Genomic DNA, 22773 nt, shown 5'->3' with positions numbered 1-22773 from the left:
CGACTGCCATACATTTGGTGAACACACTGTGGGCTAGCGGAGAAATCTCCAGGAGCATTTGTCCATCTTTATGTGGTAATACGGGTCCTGGAGGTCTATACAGCACATCCAGTTGTCCTTCCCCAGAAAGGGGAGGATGGACTGTACTATGACCATCTGGAATTTTTGAGGTTTTATGAATTTGTTTTGTAAGCTGAGATCCAGGATTGGTCTCCAGTCCCCTGTCTTTTTTGGCACTAAAAAGAACCTACAGTAAAACCTGGATCCTCTCTGGTCTGGTGGGACTGGCTGGATAATTCTTTTTCTTAGCAGCTTTCGGATTTCTAAGGCTGCAGCCTCCCTCTGACTAGGTGGGACATTAGGGATTTGTTTTATGGGTCTGGGAGTAAGATCGAATGGGATATGATAGCCTCTGGATATTATTCTCTGCAACAATGCATCTGTTATGAGTTGCCAAGCCTGAAATTGCAGGGAAAATAGGCCCCTGCTTCCAGAGGAAAGCAATTGGGTCGCTGTTCAGGAGTGCTGGTAGGGTCAGCCGGAGAAGGAATATCTAGTGCCCTGGTTGCGCGGACCCCCTCTGCCCCGGGGGGATTGTTCAAATGTGTCATAAAAAGATCTTTGGGACTTCTTGAAACACAATTTTCCTCCCCTCTGATTCCTGGAATAGGATCTTTGGGGGATGGAAAAACGTATGCTCACAGCAGACAAGGTCTTTCCGTCCTTCTCACTACATGATAGTGTCTCTCTTACTTTGGAACCAAAAAGGGAAGATTCGTCAACAGGCATGTTGACAAAGGAAGATTTAAAGGGGTCCGCAAAATCACACAAACGCATCCAAGCATGCCATCTCATAACAATGCCTGATGCGGCTGCTCGAGCTGCCCCCTCGGTGGCTTGAGAGATCAAGTGCATCAAGGAGGTCGAGATAGATTCCAGGGTAGTCAGCTGAGAGGCAACAGTTTCACACACCTCGTCAGGGAGTACCCCCGCCAAAGAGGCAGACCATTTATGAGATTAGGTCTTTATGGAGGTGAGTGAAGTGTGCTAGATAATTCAGCGATCGAATGGCAAAGGTCGCTAAAGCATAGGCCCACTTCACCAGTCTGTCCCATAGCCTGAGACTCACTTTTTGCGGGATGAACAGTGGAACCTTCTTCTGCCAGTTCCCTCTTGGTGGCCGCCGCCACAACCATGGAATCAACTACCAACTGCTTGGACCAACTGGGCTGGTCTTCAGGGGTGGATAAAATGTTATTTGGCCTCCAGGGGACAGGTTCCATGTTGTCCAGGGCCTTCTGGGCATGCTGCATAATCAGTTTAACAAGCTCATCCGCAGGAGGGGTCACCCAGGAAGTAGATGGCAGAGCACGGAAGGCCTGCAAGAATACTGATTCCTCCTAAGGGTTGGAGGGCTTCCAGTCTCCCCTCTGCTTGAGGATCTCAAGAATGTCTTCCAGTGGAGACCATGGGGACCCCTCTCCCTCATAGCAATCAGTGTCCTTGGTGATGGATTCCTCAGGGAAATCAAGGTGCTTCCTCTTACACAGTTTCTTCTGTAGTGGCTCCCCAGTGGGATCTTCTGAGGACGACTCCGAAGAAAGGGTTCCCTTCAAGGAAAGGTCTTGAAGCTCCCGTGCTCAGAATCCCAGAGTAGGGGGTTGGGACAACTGCATGCTAGAGGAGGGTACTGGTGTCGATACCAATGGTGCCAACTGCAAGCCTGTTGAGGCAAGGACCCTCCCCATCACCTGGAAAGCAATTCTGTCTGAGGAGGGATGGGAGCCCGGAACAGAGAAGGACAACCTTGGTACCGGGGTCACACCCCACCCTGAAGAGCCTGCTTCCAGTTGAGGAGCTCCGAGGGGACCAGTAGCTGTTGAGGGAGCAGTGGCCATAGACAGCGCCACTGAAAAAATAGGTGCCAAACTAGGAACCACAGTGCTGACAGCCCAATCACTGCTTCGAGAGTGCTCCAGTTCCAATCAGTCAAATGCGCCTTGACGCTGGCCAGCCTTATACTGATATTCGGGCCCGACGGAGGACAGCTGACTACCCAAGTAAGGACGGAGCAATTTTGCCAAGAGTGATCGGTGCCGACAGGGGAGATTTACAACATCAGATAAAAAATTTAATTCCTCCAGCACAGAGTTTCCATCTAAACCATAGCACTGAAACATTACTACTTGCTTCCCTAAATTAAGTTAATAAAAGAAAGAATCAAAGCTTAAAAGCTGCTTTCCTTTTCTTAAATTTATCCAGAGCTTTTTGGCATGGTGCTACATGAGTTCCTACTCAACAGATTAGCAGACAGACAGACATGAGGCCTGCAACTCTAAAGTATAAGTTACCTAACTCAATGTGTCCAATGGCAGGACACCTACTCTACCTACCCCATTCATGGTTGGCGCCACAAGGTTCCATCTTAAACACAAAGTCCCATCTTAAACCCAATGTAATCCAACATATTCCTCAGTGTTATGCATAGGGTAATAGGTAACACTGTTTATTTTACAATTAACTCCATGCTACAGAGATGGCATCCTTATGAACAGTCCCTAAAGGACAACTACCATGATACAACGTAGTCTTACACCGCAACAGCCAAGGTAAAATCTTGTCAAATGTGTAGGGATGCTTAGGCCAGACAAGATGGTTACCATTCTAACAGCCTTCTCTTAAAGAAGGGTAACTGGAAGAACAGGAAGCTGCATCTGTTGGCTTGGCTAGAAAGGACATAACTCAAAAATTTCAGAAAAAAAAGAAAATTCCATAGAGAAGCATAAGAAAATCAAAGATTTTTGTTATGCCAATGCTCCTCACCACTAGGGGTTGCATATGAAGACTGAAAATAAGGAAGGGGTGTCAAGTTAGACGTGCAAGTGTAAGCGAGGGATGGCAAAAGCATCCATAACTAATTATTTATGCTTATGAGGCCTACAACTAAAACGAAAGACACCTATGTAGACTCCAGTGGTAACACTTTGCAACCATTCTTAACCACCCTTATATCACTCTATGTAACCACACCCTTATTATCACTCTATGTACCCACTCCAAGACACGCCAACATACTCAACTTTCACAATTATATCTCAAAGCTGATCACAGGTGGAAGCACTGTAAGGAAGCCTAGTACAAGAAAAAATGTAACTTCTGCATCGATCCTTAATTAAAATAGGAAACCATCATTCAAGCAGTGAGAGTCTCTTAGAAAGAATAAAACGGATAACGTAGGTCATGCCTTCCACAGATAAGTACAGCATACTAAAGCTCGCAGAACACCAGCATTGCCATCCTGGGATAAGTGTATAAGGCAGTGTTTGCTAAGGCATCAACAAGGGGGTTTGCACCCTAAAGTGGCAATAATGGAGTAGCCTCCCTTGTGGGACAGGCAACTGGTTTACTGTACACTCAACAGGTTGGTGACTACGGTTATGAAGAAAATCCAGACCAAAGACATTAGCCTGGACTGCTGATTCTTTAATACGTGTCTTCATCATTTCAAGTATTAGGCTTGTGACCCACTGAATGTTCCTTTGGCTAATGTCCAGGATCTGCCCATTTCCTAAACTCCAGTTCTAAAAGATAAATCTAAGGACTAAATTATGACCAACAGCAGTAGCACGTGCCTATTAAACTTCCGGCATGGACAGTGGAAAGTGCCTATTAATCTGGCATGGACAGCAGTCAAGGTCAAGGCACAAACGTCACAAAATGAAAAATCTAATGCAAAAGCAAACTGCGGTTACAACTGCATAATGGACATTTTGTAAACTTAGACCTGCAATTATCAGGCAGAGAGATGACTCTGTCCTTACAAAAAACTGCAACAAAATGAATGAAAAAAATGGAAGAAAGGAGAATTACGACACTAAGCAAGCCACTCAGATGCAAGTGTTAAGGTCACAGTGTGGCCCAGATGAAGGTGGGCATTTTTTTTTTTTTTTACATCTGGTCCTCAGCAATAAGACACCACTTGTGACATTTTTTCATATCAGGGTTTCTACAATTTAAATAGCTGCATGTTCCTCCAAAAATCTACTAACCTTTTTTTCTTCTTTTGGTAGTGCTTTTCGGATTTCGTTCCTTTCCACAAAGTATTTATGTATTTCAGAAAAATCACAGTGCTCCAATTTCTTTATCGCTTCCTTCTCATCTGAAGTCATTTCCTGCAATTATTTAAAAATATATAAAACAAGTCACAAACATATTGCCACTATTAGAAATCTATGAGTCCCCTAGTTTAGAATGTGCAATCACAACAGGATTATTCCTGCAGACTCCAATTGTGACTTTGGGTAAGCTAAGAGCAAGACAAAGACAGACTCCTTTAAACTTCTTTATCAGCCAAGTCAGCTGCTATAGATTAGTACTGCATTTATCCTGATGTATACCTGCAACTAAAATGAATTAGAAAATATCAACTTCTAGCAGCTAAACATCAAAAGTACAACTGTGTACACTTACCATAAATGTAGATGTTAGAGTTTGTTCACTGTTGCAGCCATTACATTTGGGTACTTGTAGGTTGCCCTCAGTTGGCCTGATTAACAAAGTCTTGGGTCCTGTGTCGGTTGCTCCCTTCTTCCATGATGTCAGGGCCATAAAACATGCATCAGACGCCATTACATCAGTTTTCCTTGCCCCAGGTGCAGCCCTAATGGGGAGCAAATAAACATAAAAACACAAAGGTATTCCTCCAACAAAAAGCAAATACACCAAAAAGGTTTTAAGCATAGTAAAGGAAAGTAGAGGTATAGCCAGAAGAAGTTAGGGGGCTAGAGGGAGGGTAACCAGGACTGCAACAGTGAATACACTCTAACATCTACATTTATGGTAAGTGTACACAACGGTACTTGTATGTTCTTCGTGTTTCACTGTTGCAGTCATTACATTTGGGTAGATTCCCAAAGCTATGGTTGGGAGGAGGAGTTTATATAGCATTAGGGCCAGCTATAAAGCCCTGCAAGACAGCAGCGGCAAAGCCAGCTCTGGATTTAGAGAAAATTGGCAAATGATAATGTTTGGTGAAAGCATGTACAGAACTCCAGGTAGCAGCTTCTAGGATGTCCCTGGTAGGAACACCTCTGAGAAAGCAGAAGTAGATGCAGCACTGGTGGAGTGAGATCTGATCCCCTGGGGGATAGGTTTTCCATGGTGCTTATAGCACAAATGAATGCAATGGCTTATCCATCTAGAAATGGTTTGTTTTGAAATAGCCTTCCCCTCTGCCCCTGCAGCAAATACTACCAGCAGTTCAGATTTTCTTCGAGGTGGAGTCCTTTTCAAGTAGAATCTAAGTTGTCTGTGCACATCCAAGGAATGCAGAATCCATTCGCTTTTGTTATGTGGATTGGGAAAGAAGGTTGGCAAATGAATAGACTGATTAAGAGCCACACTGGATACCACCTTTGGCATGAAGGATGGATTGGTCCTGTGTGACACCCTGTCCGCATGAAAAATGATGAAAGGCTCCAGGGCCTGTAAGTCAGATATCCTTCTAGCTGAAGTGATTGCTAAAAGGAAAGCTGTTTTCCAAGAAAGAAATTTTAAGTCTACAGTAGCAGCTGGCGCGAAAGGAGGTAAGAGTGAGTTTCTCCAATACAAAGTTAAGGTCCCAGGGCAGGGGTTGGAGCTCTCCTGGGTGGTCTCAAATTTTTGGCCCCTCATAGTGCTCTGATTAAATAAAGCATAAAACCAACAGCAAGGTACGTCATGGTCAGGGCCTAGGCAAGGAATACAGTATGAATAAAAATCGTTATGAGGTATTTGCTTTCCACAAGTAATGCAATTATTAGCTTTTACTGATATCGGTAAGGAGCAAGAAAAAGTTTCCCCAAAGGGTTACTTAGCTTTAAGTTGAAGACTTTGGTTCTGAAAGCCGAAAACGAAAATTTCAGGAGTCGGCCGGCACTTGCGAACTGCTTCGGGCATGGCAAGAAAGACTGATGTAATGGTGTCGGCTGTATGTTTTATACCTCTGATGACCTGACGTCATGGAAGAAGGGACAGCAACCGACGCAGGACCCAAGACTTTGTTAATCAGGCCGATTGAGAGCAACCTGCAAGCATATTACCCAAATGTAATGACTGCAACAGTGAAACATGAAGAACATCAAAGGTAGTCACCACAACAGCAGATGTTGCAGGGGGTCTATATTAGAAACGCGAAAGATACATTCGCCGAACGGCAGAAGATAGACTCATATACGTCGATCTACCACAACAGCGAAAGGCAGAAACACCAAAAGACAATGCCGAATGAATTTCCCTGGCCAGCAGGGTGATTGTGGGGATGAGGAAATACATCCTTTTCCCCACTGTAGAGCAGTCTTGGGAGTTGGTATATATAAGTTGGGGGGGTTGCAGGGGGGCTTGCCCCCTGTAAAAACGTTTATAATAGTGTTTTGTGTCATGTTTGTTTACTGCGGTTTGACTTACCTGGATGGCGCTGTTGCTTCAGGGAATCTGTTCGGCGTTGTGTATTTCGGCATTTCCATCCTTCGCTGATGTGGTAGATCAACATATATGTGTCTATGTTCTAGTGTTCGGCTAATGTATCTTTCATGCTTCTAATATAGACCCCTGAGCAGGCACTTAACCACTATAAACCTACACACACATATTAGACTTAACCCCACACCTTGATCAACCTTCCCCCGACGTCATTTAAGTGGAAATGTTAAGTACATTTTGTCTGGTGCATTTGTTAACATAGAAAGTGCAAGCTCTTCTTGCTGTAAACTCTTTAAAGACTTCTTTCATTTTTAGGACAGATTTTTCAAAGTAGAAGTCTGAGTTTGTGGGAAGCCAAACACAACCAAAAGAAGAGAGGGATGATGTGAGCCTTGGACTGCATGAAAGCTCTAAATTTGCAGACAAGCGTAAACCTATACAAGTCATTCACCAAAGCAATAAATCCTCAAATATTACAGATCCTTCCCACTATGTTGACAAGGCAGTGTCCCAAGTCCCATTCATCCAAAAACCAAAGCAGTCAGCCCATTTCATTATGCATCCTCACTACCGCCAATCCTCAATGCTAGAACATCTATAGTTGAACTTGTGCATATTCTGCTTGTCATATTCATTAGACCCATCAATCCAGTCAATGTACCAAGTAAAACCATAGACAAAGCCATAGTGGCACTTATCCCAAAATGACATGGAATATCTTGGTTCTGAGGTGCAGAAGAATATACCCTATGACCATGAAGACCCACATTTTGTGCAGTTGCTCAGGTGTTAGAGATGTCAGGCAGGACAGATGACAGTGAGTGCTTTATGTCATCTCACCCATCACACAGAATGGAGCTTGTGCTCTAGGTGGGGTGATCTGCTCCATTCCAAGTGCAGACCTAATGGAAAATGTTGCCATAGGACAAGGGAACACTGGCTTGACAGTATCAAGCCCATAATGGTAGCCCACTTGGGGCGTGTGTGTGTGGGGGAGCAAACACAATTTGTCAGGAAAAAATAAAACACCCCTGTGGTAACATTGGTAATCATGTCAGCCAAGAGCTGCAGGGTTAGTGCAAATCAATTACCAAAAAAAACCTCACCAAATTAGAATATAAAACTGTAATACAACACAGATGCAGAGAGGCAAGTTCATAAGCTTGATAGTGGAATGTATACTGTGCTCAGGCATGCTATTACTATCATGAAAGAAAATGTGGTCACAGACTCCCTGTAACAGCAGACACCTGAATAATACTGCACTGCATTTTGAGGATGAGGTGAAGGCAAAGGTAGGTGCTTGTCCTCTCAGTGGACCTTTTCCAGCAGATTTTTGGTGTCTGAGAAACAGCAGACAAATCAACCACATTAACAAATGCTCGAGGAAAGGTACTGCCATCAAAACCACAAACAGTGAGTCTAAACAGATTTGGAAGATCGATGTAATTGTAAAGAACCAAACATCTCCTGAAAATATACATGCTGAGTGATGTTGACAAACAACATGATTAAATGTTTGAAACACAAAGCAAATGCTGACATTCATTTCTGTAGCTAGTATGGCGTAACTACACCCATGAACCATCAGATCCACACATATGCAAGAGTAGGAAAGTAAGTTAATGATCATACTACTCAAATACCAATACTGCTAAGATAATTATACTCGTACAACTATACTATGCTCAAAGTTATTCATAAGGAACACTGTTGCAGCAATTTATAACCAAGAGATCGAGCAGTGAGAGCCAGAGTCCTAAAGAACTATCAAAGCAAATCATGCTCACTCATTAGATTGGGTATCTACCTAGTCTGTAAAGTAGAGAAACTCTGAATGGATGGCCAGATACAAGCCTCACAAATATTCTGGCTAGACAAATGACTGAATGCTAAACTAACTGCTAGCTTGATGGAATTAAGTCCTAACCTCTCTATTCTAAGTGCAGTTTAAATCCCCAAGGAAATGGTCAATTTGGTAATAAGTGATCAGCCTGGCAGACTTGTTTCTGTAAACATCGTAACCATATGATCAATATAATACTGACCCCCCCCCCCCCGCTTGCTTAGGAAATAAAACTGACAGGAGGACTAAATCAGACTAACATTAGTCTATGCTTGGGCATCTTTAATCACACCACATCTTTATGAAAACATATACACGGCTCTTTACACACCAGTGTCTGCAATTCAGAAATCATTCTGGCTCAGGTGATTAACAAAGAAAAGAGTGCAGCAGGTGAGGTATATTTGAGGTCAGATGTACTAAAAGCGTTAAAAGAAGGGAAAGTTTAAATCAGTGTCAACTGATTCCTCCAGAGGCCTCATATAAAATATCACATTCAAAGACTGTTTTACAGCAAGAAACTACAGCCGAAGAAACTGGTATACTTACAGAGAGAAATAGCATCTTAACATGTTTATACTAGGTTAACCACCACTGCAGCCTTTTTAAGCGAGGCCAAGCATCCCAAATCTCTGACAAGTTATGATGCCCTTTATAAGTGAAAGCAGGGGCCTGGGAGATTAAACATTTACAGGCTGCTTGCGTCCATTACAGACACAGGTGCCAAACCAAAGATGAATTTCCTGTTCCCCATCAAATTGTCCAAGTTGCACTTGAATTGTGTTAGCGACAAAATCTGCTTCATGGCTGGGCAGCCTGTTAAATAGAAGGGGTAGTCAAAGAATGACCAGGCCAGACCAACATTAGTGAGATGTTGCATAGTCCAGAATTAAAGAAATGGATAAGAAAGCCAGGTAATAAATTTCATACCCAAGACAAATTGGTCCATTTGGAAAGGCGTGCTTTTCTACTATGTGGTCTTTTAACTTCTGTTAAAATTCATAACAATGTTGAGTAAAGATGGAGACTCCACCTTCTGCACCTCTGAGCTGTTGGAGAGATGTGAAGTCACAACTAACCACTATGCACTGCTTCTGACATAACACTGTTATACACAGGTGAGGTTACTGAAGAAACATCTTTATCACATTTTAAACTATAAAATGAGTTGACATACATTAACAGAACACAAACCATAATACATTTCTACTGTTATTGTTATGCAATGCGTTTTCTTTTTAACAATTTGTATTCACTCGAATATTATAAAAAATGCTCACTTCCTGCTTCCCTTAAACCTCACCAATCCTCCAGATTATTCTGTAAGTACTGGCCCCGCAAATTCCATTTTAAGCAAATTTGCTCATTCAATTTGCTAAAGATCCCACCTGCAGTCCTTTTGTTCCTTTAAAATATCTACAACTTCCTTTACATTGGGTACAGATTTTGATTTCCATTTCTAGTAATTGCGGTCAGCCAGTAACATTAAACTTAGTAAAACCTTACTATAGCTAAGCAATTCAAATCTTATATTCCACAAAAGAATTACCTCCTTAATTACAACTTGTCACATCAACATTTCCATCAAAGTACTTTGCAGAAAATTTTTAAAATCTGCCATCGCATAATTCCCAAAAAGGTTCCCAAATGCCTCTCTCTTCCCCATTACACTTCCAGCATTTATTATCTACCCAAGGAGAAATCCTTTGAAGTCTGCCAGATAATATCTACGCAAACAATTCCATGCAAAAATCCTAAACCTTCTGGACATGTTGGATACTTGAGAGCCTTACAAAACTCATTCCATTGTGAATTGCCTTTCCATTCACTTTCCCCACTCTCTTAAAATGGGGAAAGAAATGCTGAAGTGCCTTTCAGTGCAGAAAAAAGAATGCAGGAACTACGGATCTCGCCCCCCTTCACCCCCATCTTTACTATGGTATTACATTAAAAATGCAATGACTCCTATTCCCCAGTCACATGATTTTAGCCACACAGGAGTACTGTCAAATATGGAAACGGACGAAGATGAAAGGATGTGAACAGGCCTATTACTGACCATATTCAGGGATGTCAATAACTGTAAAAAAGAAAGCACACTAATGCACACACGGCTAAGAGACAATCAACTGCCACACACTGGAGGCACCTGGACCAGCAACATACAGCTCTATTCAAAATGGCAGCATAGGTATTAAAGGTCTTCCACACCTCCTTTGTAGAAGTGTTCAACTCACTTGGAACAGAGGAAATGAATGCCAGTGACTCAAGCTAACTTTGTTAATTTGATGATACTAAGATGGAGGGAGGGCAGTAGCAGCAAAAAGTACACTACAGTCAAGGAGCTGTAAGTCATACTGTTATACTGTATGGGGCCGGGTCATGTCACTAGCTGCAGGAGTTTTACAGGTTGAACCAAGTCATTTAATATTAGTTAAGTTAAATAATTAAGTACAGGTGTAGCTGACTAATTCAGACCTTTACCACTGAAGCTGAGATCCAGTACATTTCCCACTGTGGACACGAGGCTCCTTTTGCTTAGCGGATCTTGTTCTCTGACCTAAATCTCAGTTGGACTCTACATGATGGCCGATGCTGCTGCCACTATACTGGTCTGGGCCCCTTGGCTCTAATCCACTGTTCCGGAGACTAGATTAAGACCTGGAAGGATCCTTTATTTTGAAGAGCCGAGTTCTATCTTCCTAACCCAAAGTAACTGAAAGAATGGGAGAGTAATAATGCCACTAACGTCAACTTCTGTGCAAAAGCTGCAGAGAGTCCTTAAAACTGTAGCACATTTCAGAGAATTACAGTTGACTTGTTTTAGGAATACTCCAGAACTGTGTTTGCTCAGCAATCCATTAAACAATATCTTGCAAAAAAAAAAAAACGCTCAAAACTTGAATGGCTATATTAATACTACTAAACATAATAAAGCCTTCAGTATCATGTATTATCAGCAGTACAACTTGTGTAGAATTTGGAAACAAGTGAAACTATGGAAACAAGTGAAACTATGCAACAGTTCCAACACGTCACATTCTAATAAGTAGGAAGGTATTACTAACTTGAGCGTGGTCACTTAAAACCAGAGTTATGTTGTTAATATTGCCTGAAAGTTATTCCAACAGTAGCCCCAAACAGACAAAAACTAGAACCGATTTGTTTAAACGTTCAAGATGATTACGAAGAACAAGTTAATACATTTTCTCATGCAGACACAAACGTTAATCTTGATATACCAAAATATATTGTAGTGTACACCACACCTCTGAACCTCTTACAGTAAGAGATCTGGACAAAGCAATAAGTAAAAGTGGACAAAGGCTCAAAATAGGGACAATTTAGGTTTGCAATAGTATGAATTTTCTGAAGGGTATGAAGTCTACATCTCAAATGTGTCATTATTTTCTAACTTCAGTCTTTAATGATTTGCCACTAGTTTCCAGAAAATCATATTTTTATGAAAAACGGACCAGAAATAAGGCAAAAAAATCTGGGCAGTTGAGAGGGATGGTGTCCACTCTTTCAGAATAATCAAACCAGTGAAGCCATTTGTAATACTGCATTGCCACCTGGTGGCTAAAATTATATTTTCACAAGGAAAATAATTCCAAAGTAAAATATTTATACAAAGTAGTTTAGAGAGATTGCAGTGTGTCATCAAGCTTGTTCGTGGATGTAAGTGATGAGAGGAAACAGAATATCCTTGGTGTTTTTTTCTACCAATAAATCATTTTGCAGTCTTACACTAAATTCTGTTTATGATACAGTATTAACAAGTAAGCAGTAAATACTGCAGCACTTGAGATCATCACCAACAAAAGTATTCAGTTTTAAAGTTTTATGAACTCCCTTTAGGTTTTCGATTTTTTTTAAGTTTCTGTTTCAACTTGAGATTCTTCTACGTTTGTACAGCATATCTGATGGCTGGTGTGACAACTGCCAACCAATATGTGACATGGAAATCCCAAGGAGCCTCAATCCTCACCACTGGCACCTGTGGGGCGACGTTCACTGGGAGGATAACAGATACATACACTATTTCCAGATGCAGCTATCTGCATCAAGTGCAATTTGCCTTAGGAGCACACAGAGACCACAGGCAGTCCAGGGCTCATTTCTCCCTCTTCCTCAGATCCCCAGCAAGACTCCCCACTGTCACAGCTATAGAGTTGAGATCTCAGCTGAGTGACAAAGCCAAGACCTCCAGCACTCTCTCTGTCCAACTAGTGCTTTGTGTCCCTGCCCAAGTAAGCTGACACACACACACACTGAGGTTTGACTTGCACACACACACACCTGTGAAAGGCTAGCACAGGATTACTAGCTATGCCTCTTCTGCCCAGACTATAAGGTAGTTACCACTGCCACTAGTCATGCCTGCTATCTACATTTAGGCCCTTAAAAGGTGACCAATTTTACTGTGTAGTATTAATATTAATACAAATGGTAGTTTGACCAAGAACAGGGCTATTAGGAGTGGACCACAGTGTCACCAAATAAATAAGCAAGTACTCTCAAAACCAAAACTTAAATATCACTACAAAGATCAGCTACAATGGAAAAGTTTTAAAATATTTAATAATAAACAAACAAGAACATACGAAGTATATATTAACAGTGACAAGAGTTCAAAACACAGGAAATATTTAAAATAACATTGCAGGACAGGCTCAGATAAAGGAAAAAAACAATATCTAAACTAAGCTTCACTATATTCTGGACTATCTAAAGTAATTACTATACCCTAATAACTTAACAGAGCAAGGCAGGTGATGTGGTGAATGGTTCTTGTTGCTGTCAGGTCCAAAACAGAATACATTATGCTCTGTCTCACTAAGAGACTTCTCAAAATAATAACTAAAATATAACTGCTAGGATAGCTTGCAGAAAAACACTTTCTGGTCATCTGACTTATGGTTCCCATGTAAAACCCCCATTGCTGGCAGTATTTAGTACCTACCCATAAAAATAACACACACAAGGGCTTTTGCTCAGATCTGTTAAGCTTATGGAGGTCGTAAAACAAAACACTTCCACTCTTCCTGAATGGCAATTAATTCACCCCAAAGACAATACAGAAAGCTTCCTAGTATACACTTTGTGTCTCTGGCTGCCTTGGAACCTGTGAGATAGCATCTTTATGGCCTAGCCTATAAAGTGATTTAATTTTAGATATTTTTATAAAGTCTGCTGGACTAAGTTAACCCTCCAGTTTCCTCTGTTAAAACATATACATTAAAGTTACAAAAGTGCATGAACATTTCTGTTCTCTGCAGTAGGCATACTGTGGATACAGTCCAAACTCAAGCACTTTACAAATACCTTCCCAACACACATCTGTACAAATCAGTTTGATATACACATGACACAGTTCCAATACATTTGTAACATAAGCATCTTACATAAATCATGTTGATATTCACAAATGACACTTATTTACAAAACTCCAGTTAGCTGTGCTAGCAGTACCTCCTTTTGTCACCCCCCCCGCCTTAGAACACTCAAGCTAGTTTTTTAAGTGACCCTTGAGAAACTTTGCTTGACAGAGATGAGCCTATCTGGGAATACATTTCCCCATACCCTGTCATACCAGACCTTTTTCCGCTGCTGGGTTCCTGCCAGGTTCTCCTGGGCCAAGCCCATGAGTTCCTTGAGCCTTGTCCTGAGGTTTAGGATGTATGCCACAACAGACGCCTTGTGGGATTTCTCACACACCCTCACACTCATCGCGAATCAAATCTAGAGGCCGTATCACCACATGCCTATATAGCAACTCAAAAGGTAAGAAAGCTGTGGATGCTTGTGGCAACTCTCTGTAAGCAAACAGCAGATGGGGCAAATTTGTCCCACTCCCTCAAACTGGCCTGCAAATGCCCATATGGGTCATCACAGCTTGTATGCACTGTAATGCTACAGTGGTGGCTGGCAGGAACAATGTAGTCAAGACAATGATTTTGCAGAGATGGAAACAGATTAGTTGTAAACAGCTATATTCTCCAAAGATCAAATCCTTTGGTATGATCAAAGATTACAGTAACTTAACTGTCAGAATACAAATAACTAAGCAACAAATAAAGTGACATAAGAAAGGAAACTTGAAAAGCACATCACTGCATATCTATTGACATTTTAAGAGCATTTTATCTCAGAAACTGGAGTGGTCCCTGATTTAGGAGACATGACACTTGATTTTATAGTTAAACATGGTTTCTTCAGAGCTTATGACTGTCTATCAAAGGCAAAATCTGAAATGCATTTCTGAGCAAAAGTCCAGGCTGTGAGTAACATGATGCTGAAGTTCATCTACTGCAATGAGCTTTAAAACAGCTTACTGTGAATGAAAAGGGGGTCCTAAGATGAACCAACTCTGCAGCTGCTAATACAACAGTGGAAGACGCACCTTTTGGTCTACTAAATCACAACAGGCATGAAATGAAAAACTGACTGACCAACATACTACTGCCAAACACAAAAGTGCACTTTGTAGTAAACAAAAGGCATATGTCAGGCTTTGTGCCCACTGAATGGTGCACAGCAACAGTTATCCCACTTCACAAAGGGGGAGCCACTACTGATCCTGGGAACTATCGCCCTATTAGCCTAACGAGCCTGGTCTGCAAGGCCATGGAATGCATCATCATGGAATTCATAAACAAAGACATTGGTAACCTCCAAACTCTGGACCCCACCCAGTTCGGGTTTGTGAAAGGCAGGTCATGCCTTCTGAACCTGATCGACTTCTTTGAGGCAAGTCACCAAAGCCATAGACGAGGGTAAAGGTGGTTCACACAGCCTATCTTGACCTCGCCAAGGCTTTCGACACCTTCCCCCATTCTGGAATTATAGCTAAACTCACTAAACTAGGTATAAATCCCTACATCACAAGATGGGTTGCCAACTGGCTCACTGACAGAACCCACACTGTAAACGTTGCAGACTCCAAATCTGACTTCAAACCAGTGACAAGTCGAGTACTACAGGGTTCAGTCCTGGGACCTCTCCTGTTTGGTATCTACTTCTCTGAAGTAAAGTAGAACACAGAAGGCCTCTGGCTAACAAAATATGCAGATGACTGCAAACTAGGAGCCACAGTCGAGTCCCCAAATGATGTGGACATCCTACAGAAGGGCCTTACTGAGACAGATGCCTGGTGTCAGAGGCATGGCCTCAAGCTCAATGCCAAAAAGTGCATGGTCATCCCCTTTGGTAAAAACTCTGTATCCATGAACTACCACATAAACAGCAGTCTACTTAATGCCAAATGTGTGATAAGAGACCTTGGGACCCAGGTGGACAGTAGTCTCTCCTTTAATAACATCTACACAGTAGCCAGGAAATCCTTCTATGTGGCACACCTCATCACAAAAGGGTTCTCATCCAGGAAAAAAAAAAAAAAAAAAGATGTCATTGTTCCCCTCTACTCGGCACTCAGACCCAACGCCCCTTTTAGAATGTACCTCACAAGACATCTGCAGCAGCTGGAAAGGCCACAGAAGTACCTCACAAAGAGGATTACTGGCCTCAAACAGATGCCCAACACCGACCGTCTCAAAAAACTCCAGCTTTACACTCTAGCATACCGCCTACTCAGAGGAGATCTCTGCCCAACATATAAAGCTACGTCAAACCCAGAGCTGTTGGACATGCTACACCTTAAGAAATCTCAACCCCTCCGAGCTACATGATCTAGGTACCTAAACCTTGTCACCACAATAAACAAGACATGCTGGAGGGATAAATTCCTGTCCCAGAGACTTCCTATACTTTGGAACAAGCTACCCATCTATGTCAAGCAAAACTCCTCATTAGAAAATTTTGATGAGTGGATGGGAAATAGGAAATACACCTCGAGGATCACTTCTGTGGTTCTGCTCAACAGGGGCACAGGAAATTAACTTTCTTGGGTGGCGTAAGCCAGGGAACCTTGTTGGCTAGGCTTACTTGGGCCCTTGGGCCGATAGCCTAGTATCTACCTATGAACCTATAATCTAGTATTTTATTTATTTATTGGCATTTGTTTAGTGGGATAGTCCACAGTGCCATTATGAGCCCATTTTCAGTGCAGGCCCAGGGAGAAAATCTCCACAAAACACAAATATAAAACAGGATTAGCATTTGCAGATTTCCACAAAAGTGTGCACATGGACAAGTAAGATTTGGCAAACAGTCACATTTAAAACAAACTTATAATACACAGTGAGACAAGTGACACATAAAAAGGCTAATGTTGTAGGACACTTTTACCATAAAAAGTGTAGGTTACTTAAGTCAAGTTTAAGGCAGGGATTGGTGCAAGTGCAGATCCAGATACAGGAGAGGTAGTCTTGTAAAGAACTTTTGAATGATGCATGGTTTTGATTAGATCTAATTGCTAATGGCACAGCATTCTAGCCTTTGGTTACAGAACAAGTATAAAGAAGCTGGCCGGCAAGTAGGTTAGGCTTGCATACCTGCAAAAGGTGTTGATTTTCAGACCCGAGACACCTTTTGGGTAGATAGTTGCTACATAATGAGGTGAGGGTAGGATAAACTAACGGTTTGCAAATTAATTTATGTGCAGTTGTTAGCTGCAGGTAGGTGTGTGTGTGTGTGTGTGAGTTCAAGCCACTTAAAGGACTGCAAAGCTGTACAGTGATGGGTAGAATGTTTAGCATTTGTAGCAAACTTCGACTGTTATAACCCATTTCAAGCTTAAAAACTCCAAAAAGTGGAAAACGGACTGATTCAGCAAAGCTCGGGCTGTTTATTAAATGTAAGCGCTTTCGGCTAAGATATTCCTCAGCCTTCTTCAGACTAAAACAGTATATTACTCACAGCAAGACCTTATATATAAAACATATGCCAATTAAAACAATTAAAATTCTAATTCATTAACCACTTGGCCAGCTTAAAGCTTAGATTTTAAAGGGCTAATACCTGTTAATCACAAGCAGTTTTTTACTTTTCTACTAATTAAACAATAGAAAACAAAATTTATTTTCTAAATGAGCAACAAATAAACTTCAAATTTATGAAGTATTTCAGACCTATCAAATATATCAAATATTTAATCAATTGCTTAATCAAACACACTAAACTAAAATACAGAACTCCTAGGAAAGTATGAAAATAAAAAATATATAAATATCTACAAGATACCCAATTTGACCAATACATAAGTCACTTGGTAATGGTAACATTTGTGTCAAATGAAAAGGAACCAGAAATTATTGTAGCCATTATTATATCTATGTACATGAAAAAAAATATATATATGTATGTATATTCCCTCCGTACATGATATACATAAAAATAATTATAATAACAAACTCATCTCTTCAATGCTTTTAGTTTGAGAATGCTTTTTATAGAAACATACTCATTTAAACCTGGGGGTACCTGTGCAAATGTTCTAATTTGCCAAAAAACCTCCTGTGCTTCCAACATTAGTTGCCATGGACCACCCCTAATATGGGATTTAACCTGGTGAACAACTGAAAACAGAAAGGAATGCTCAGGATGTTCACAAGTGTGCTTTGCCAGTGCATTAGTCGAGTCCTTTCTCCCTATGGCATACAGGTGTTCATAGATTCTTTTCTTTAATGACCTCTCCATTTTGCCAATGTAAAAGGAGGGACATTTCTTACACAAGGCCACATACACTACTCCTTTAGTTTCACAATTGTACTTATCGTTGATAAAATAAGTTCTACCATTAATGTTAGTTTTGTTACCAGGTAAAATATATTTGCACTGGGGGCACCTACTGCATTTAGCCATACCCATGCCATTCACTTTAGTTTTAATTGTGGTCTTTTCAACAAGGTTCTTTAAATTTACCCCTCGTCTATATGTTAAGCAATGCCTGGTCCTCCACAAGAATACTCCAATTCTTATAAATGATGTCCCTAATTATGTGAAACTCTGTACAATATGTGAAGAGAAAATTAATAGGGAACATATCCCCTGTATTGACCTTTTGTTTTACTTGTAATGTCCCCCCTCCCAAAAGGGGTCTAAAGTGCCCTGTTTCTCTTTTAATCTGCACTTCAGACATAATATATTTTACTAAAGAGTCTGGATACCCTCTCATGGAGAACATTTTACATAAGTTTTCACATTCACTAATAAAATCATGTCTTTCAGAAACCATTCTTGCCGCTCTGACAAATTGCCCTTTCACCACACTTCTCTTTTGGTGAAAGGGATGGCTACTAGAAAAATGGAGATAAGAGTTTGAATAAGTGGGCTTTCTGTAGATCATGGATTTGAATTTGTTATTGTTCTTATCCTTACTTAATTTAACATCCAAAAAATTAATCTCATCTACCCCTACACTAAGTGAATTGAAGAAAATTGGACATTTTCGAAATGCTGTTAATAAATTCAGGTATCGCTTCTAGTTGCCCTTTCCATAAGGCTGGACTTGGCGTTACCAAACAATTTCTTGGTGTTTAAGGATCAGTTTTTTCTTCAAAAGACGGGGATAGCCATGGGGTCTCCCTGCGGGTGTAGCTTTGCAAATAGTGTTTTGGCATACTGGGAACGACAATGGCCGTTTCAAAATGAGATGTATCAACAAAATGTCACTTGGTACATTCGATATCAAGATGACATGTGCTTCTTATGGACAAATTCAAATCCATGATCTACAGAAAGCCCACTTATTCAAACTCTTATCTCCATTTTTCTAGTAGCCATCCCTTTCACCAAAAGAGAAGTGTGGTGAAAGGGCAATTTGTCAGAGCGGCAAGAATGGTTTCTGAAAGACATGATTTTATTAGTGAATGTGAAAACTTATGTAAAATGTTCTCCATGAGAGGGTATCCAGACTCTTTAGTAAAAGATATTATGTTTGAAGTACAGATTAAAAGAGAAACAGGGCACTTTAGACCCCTTTTGGGAGGGGGAACATTACAAGCAAAACAAAAGGTCAATACAGGGAATATGTTCCCTATTAATTTTCTCTTCACATATTGTACAGAGTTTCACATAATTAGGGAAATCATTTATAAGAATTGGAGTATTCTTGTGGAGGACCAGGCATTGCTTAAAGTGGTGGGACAACGTCCAACATTCACATATAGACGAGGGGTAAATTTAAAGAACCTTGTTGAAAAGACCACAATTAAAACTAAAGTGAATGGCATGGGTATGGCTAAATGCGGTAGGTGCCCCCAGTGCAAATATATTTTACCTGGTGACAAAACTAACATTAATGGTAGAACTTATTTTATCAACGATAAGTACAATTGTGAAACTAAAGGAGTAGTGTATGTGGCCTTGTGTAAGAAATGTCCCTCCTTTTACATTGGCAAAATGGAGAGGTCATTAAAGAAAAGAATCTATGAACACCTGTATGCCATAGGGAGAAAGGACTTGACTAATGCACTGGCAAAGCACACTTGTGAACATCCTGAGCATTTTCCTTTCTGTTTTCAGTGTTCACCAGGTTAAATCCCATATTAGGGGTGGCCCATGGCAACTAATGTTGGAAGCACAGGAGGTTTTTTGGCAAATTAGAACATTTGCACAGGTACCCCCAGGTTTAAATGAGTATGTTTCTATATAAAGCATTCCCAAACTAAAAGCATTGAAGAGATGAGTTTGTTGTTATAATTATTTTTATGTATATCATGTACGGAGGGAATATACATACATATATATATATATATATATATATATATATATTTTTTTTTTTCATGTACATAGATATAATAGCTACAATAATTTCTGGTTCCTTTTCATTTGACACAAATGTTACCATTACCAAGTGACTTATGTATTGGTCAAATTGGGTATCTTGTAGATATTTATATTTATATATTTTTATTTTCATACTTTCCTAGGAGTTCCGTATTTTAGTTTAGTGTGTTTGATTAAACAATTGATTAAATATTTGATATATTTGATAGGTCTGAAATACTTCATAAATTTGAAGTTTATTTGTTGCTCATTTAGAAAATAAATTTTGTTTTGTGTTGTTTAATTAGTAGAAAAGTAAAAAACTGCTTGTGGTTAACAGGTATTAGCCCTTTAAAATCTAAGTTTTAAGCTGGCCAAGTGGTTAATGAATTTGAATTTTAATTGTTTTAATTAGCATATGTTTTATATAGAAGGTCTTGCTGTGAGTAATATACTGTTTTAGTCTGAAGAAGGCTGAGGAATATCTTAGCCGAAAGCGCTTACGTTTAATAAACAGCCCGTGCTTTGCTGAACCAGTCCGTTTTCCACTTTTTGGAGTTTTTGTGGTTTTTACCTTTATTTGTGTACATTTCAAGCTTAGTTTTTAGGAAGGATTGTAGGTTAGTAAGTAATGGGACACCATAGAGGAGTGAGATAAGCAGATGAGTGGTAGCAAGGGTTTGTTTAGTTGAAGGGCTGAGAAACTGTTTCTGCCTATAAAGAATACCTAGGCATTTGGTGTGTTTTGCTAAAATTATGCTGTATGTGCATGTCAAATGTTAGCTGTTTATCTCTAATTACACCCAGTAGTTTAGAATAAGTAACAACTTCAATTAATGTTTTGCTTTGAAAGAGAATGTTAAACTGGGCCTTCTCTGCTATTAATGCCCTGATATAGAAGACATGTTATGGATGTCCAGAATTTTTTTGGGGTTCTGCTTCTGACTGGTTTGAAGCGTTAGTCTTTTTTTTTTTTTTAATATCATAGATTACTTGTCTTTTTATATGGTTGCGAAGCTGCTTGAATTTCAAGACATCTGGAAGATATTATTTTTAGCCGTAGTTTCCAGATTTTGTCCCTATTTAGCATTAGTTCTTTTGTTGATTTAGTTAGCCATAGGGCATGATTAGTTTTGATTCTTTTTACTCGAGGGGTAGAAGTCTGTTTAAGGTTTCTAGAAATATTGTGTTAAAAGTAATTCACTGCATCATCTAGAGGTAGAGTTTTTAGGATGCTCCGGTTCTTGTTTTTCAGTAGATTGACGACTGTCTGAGGTTTGAAGTTGGACAGATTACGTACTTGTTTATAATATTCCTTTTGGAAGGAGGAAGCTAAGAACAAAGGCAGGGAGATAATCATTAAGTGCCTTTGGGAGAGTACCAGCTGAGGGATTTTACTTGGATCAGAACTCAGTACCAGTCTAGGATGCAGCTATCAGTATTACATCTACTGAATCTAGCTGGTATGGTGATAACTAATAAAAACGACCACCAGTGAAGAAAAAACAAATAAAACCAAACACTGGAGCAACAGAGAAAGACACCAACTAGGAATTAGCATAAAAAAACCTTTATTCAATGCTTTCGTCAAAATGACTTCTTCAGAAATACAAATACGGGGCGTGGCCAAGGATGAACACAGGATAGCAGCAGATTTCTTCAGCTCCACCAATTTCATTACACTGACAGGAATTAATTACTTAAAAAATTAATTTTTGAAGTAATTTTCTTTCTAAATATGTTTGTTTTATATAGTTCTTGAACTATATCTAAAAAAGAAAGGAAATCTTAATATTCCTGTCAGAAATTACTTTGGAAATTTTCCTGTCAGTTTATCAGTCTGAAATGAGTTCCAGTAAGACAAATTCTCAAGACTCCAGCATCAAGAAAGAACTTCAGTCTCTGATAATTATAGTCCAGCAACTTACTGCTAAGATGGATAAAATGGATACTAAAATAGACACTTTCATAGAAAAACTACAAAACAAATAGACTTGTTACATATGGACCTGCAACAACAGAAGATCCAGATGACAGGCATAGAAGAAGCTGTGAATGACATGGAAAATAGAATACAAGAAGAGGAAATCAACATTGAGTTTCTGCTGAAACAAAATACACATTTACAAACAAAGCTGGATGACCTGGAAAATAGATCTAGGCGCAATAACATTAGGATTTTTGGACTGCCAGAAAATATTGAAGGTAACAATATTACTTCTTTTTTAACAACATGGCTCCCTAAAACTTTAGATTTACCAGAAGCATTCTCTTTTGGTATCAAAAGAGCACATAGATCTACAGCTAATACTAACTAACAAAAACTATCCTCGATCAGTTATAGTTAGATTTCTATCATCTTTTGATAAAGAGATGGTTCTTAAATCTGCTTGGGCTAAAGCTCCTGTTAAGATTAATGAAACAACTGTGCGTTTTGACAATGACTATTCTTCCATGGTATTAGCTAAAAGAAAAAGTCCAAAATGCTTGGTGCTGACAAGATCCAAACTGGAGGTACACAGTCAGAACAATCAAATGGTGAAAAAACCTCCACAAGGATGCTGCTGTTGTAGAAAAGATCTTTATTAAAACGAATACAAGTTAAAATCCAGAAGCCAGATAAAAGATGTTAGCGCTTTCGGGTGTAACCCTTCCTCAGACAAATTGTAATGTATGATCTGTGCAATAATAGTAATATAACTATTAAGATGGCAGATAAAGGGGGGGCCACCGTGGTCATGGACACCAGTTTTTACCTTGACAAATTGAAATCTCTCCTGTCCGATGGGGAGACTTAT

General features: G+C 40.0%; 1 protein-coding gene across 1 annotated transcript in view; it reads right to left on the bottom strand.

Moving 5' to 3' along the window:
* The window catches only part of LOC122797761 (DNA topoisomerase 1-like), an 880254-nt gene that overhangs the window by 152224 nt on the left and 705257 nt on the right, over nucleotides 1-22773 (bottom strand). Inside the window, exon 11 of the mRNA XM_044066283.1 lies at nucleotides 4050-4172. Coding sequence (XP_043922218.1) covers nucleotides 4050-4172 — 123 coding nt within the window. The remainder of the gene's footprint in view (nucleotides 1-4049; nucleotides 4173-22773) is intronic.

The sequence above is a fragment of the Protopterus annectens genome, chromosome 3.part1, assembly GCF_019279795.1.
Source record: "Protopterus annectens isolate FY-2018-M chromosome 3.part1, PAN1.0, whole genome shotgun sequence".
NCBI lineage: Eukaryota > Metazoa > Chordata > Ceratodontiformes > Protopteridae > Protopterus > Protopterus annectens.
This window is presented reverse-complemented; position numbering and strand designations above follow the sequence as displayed.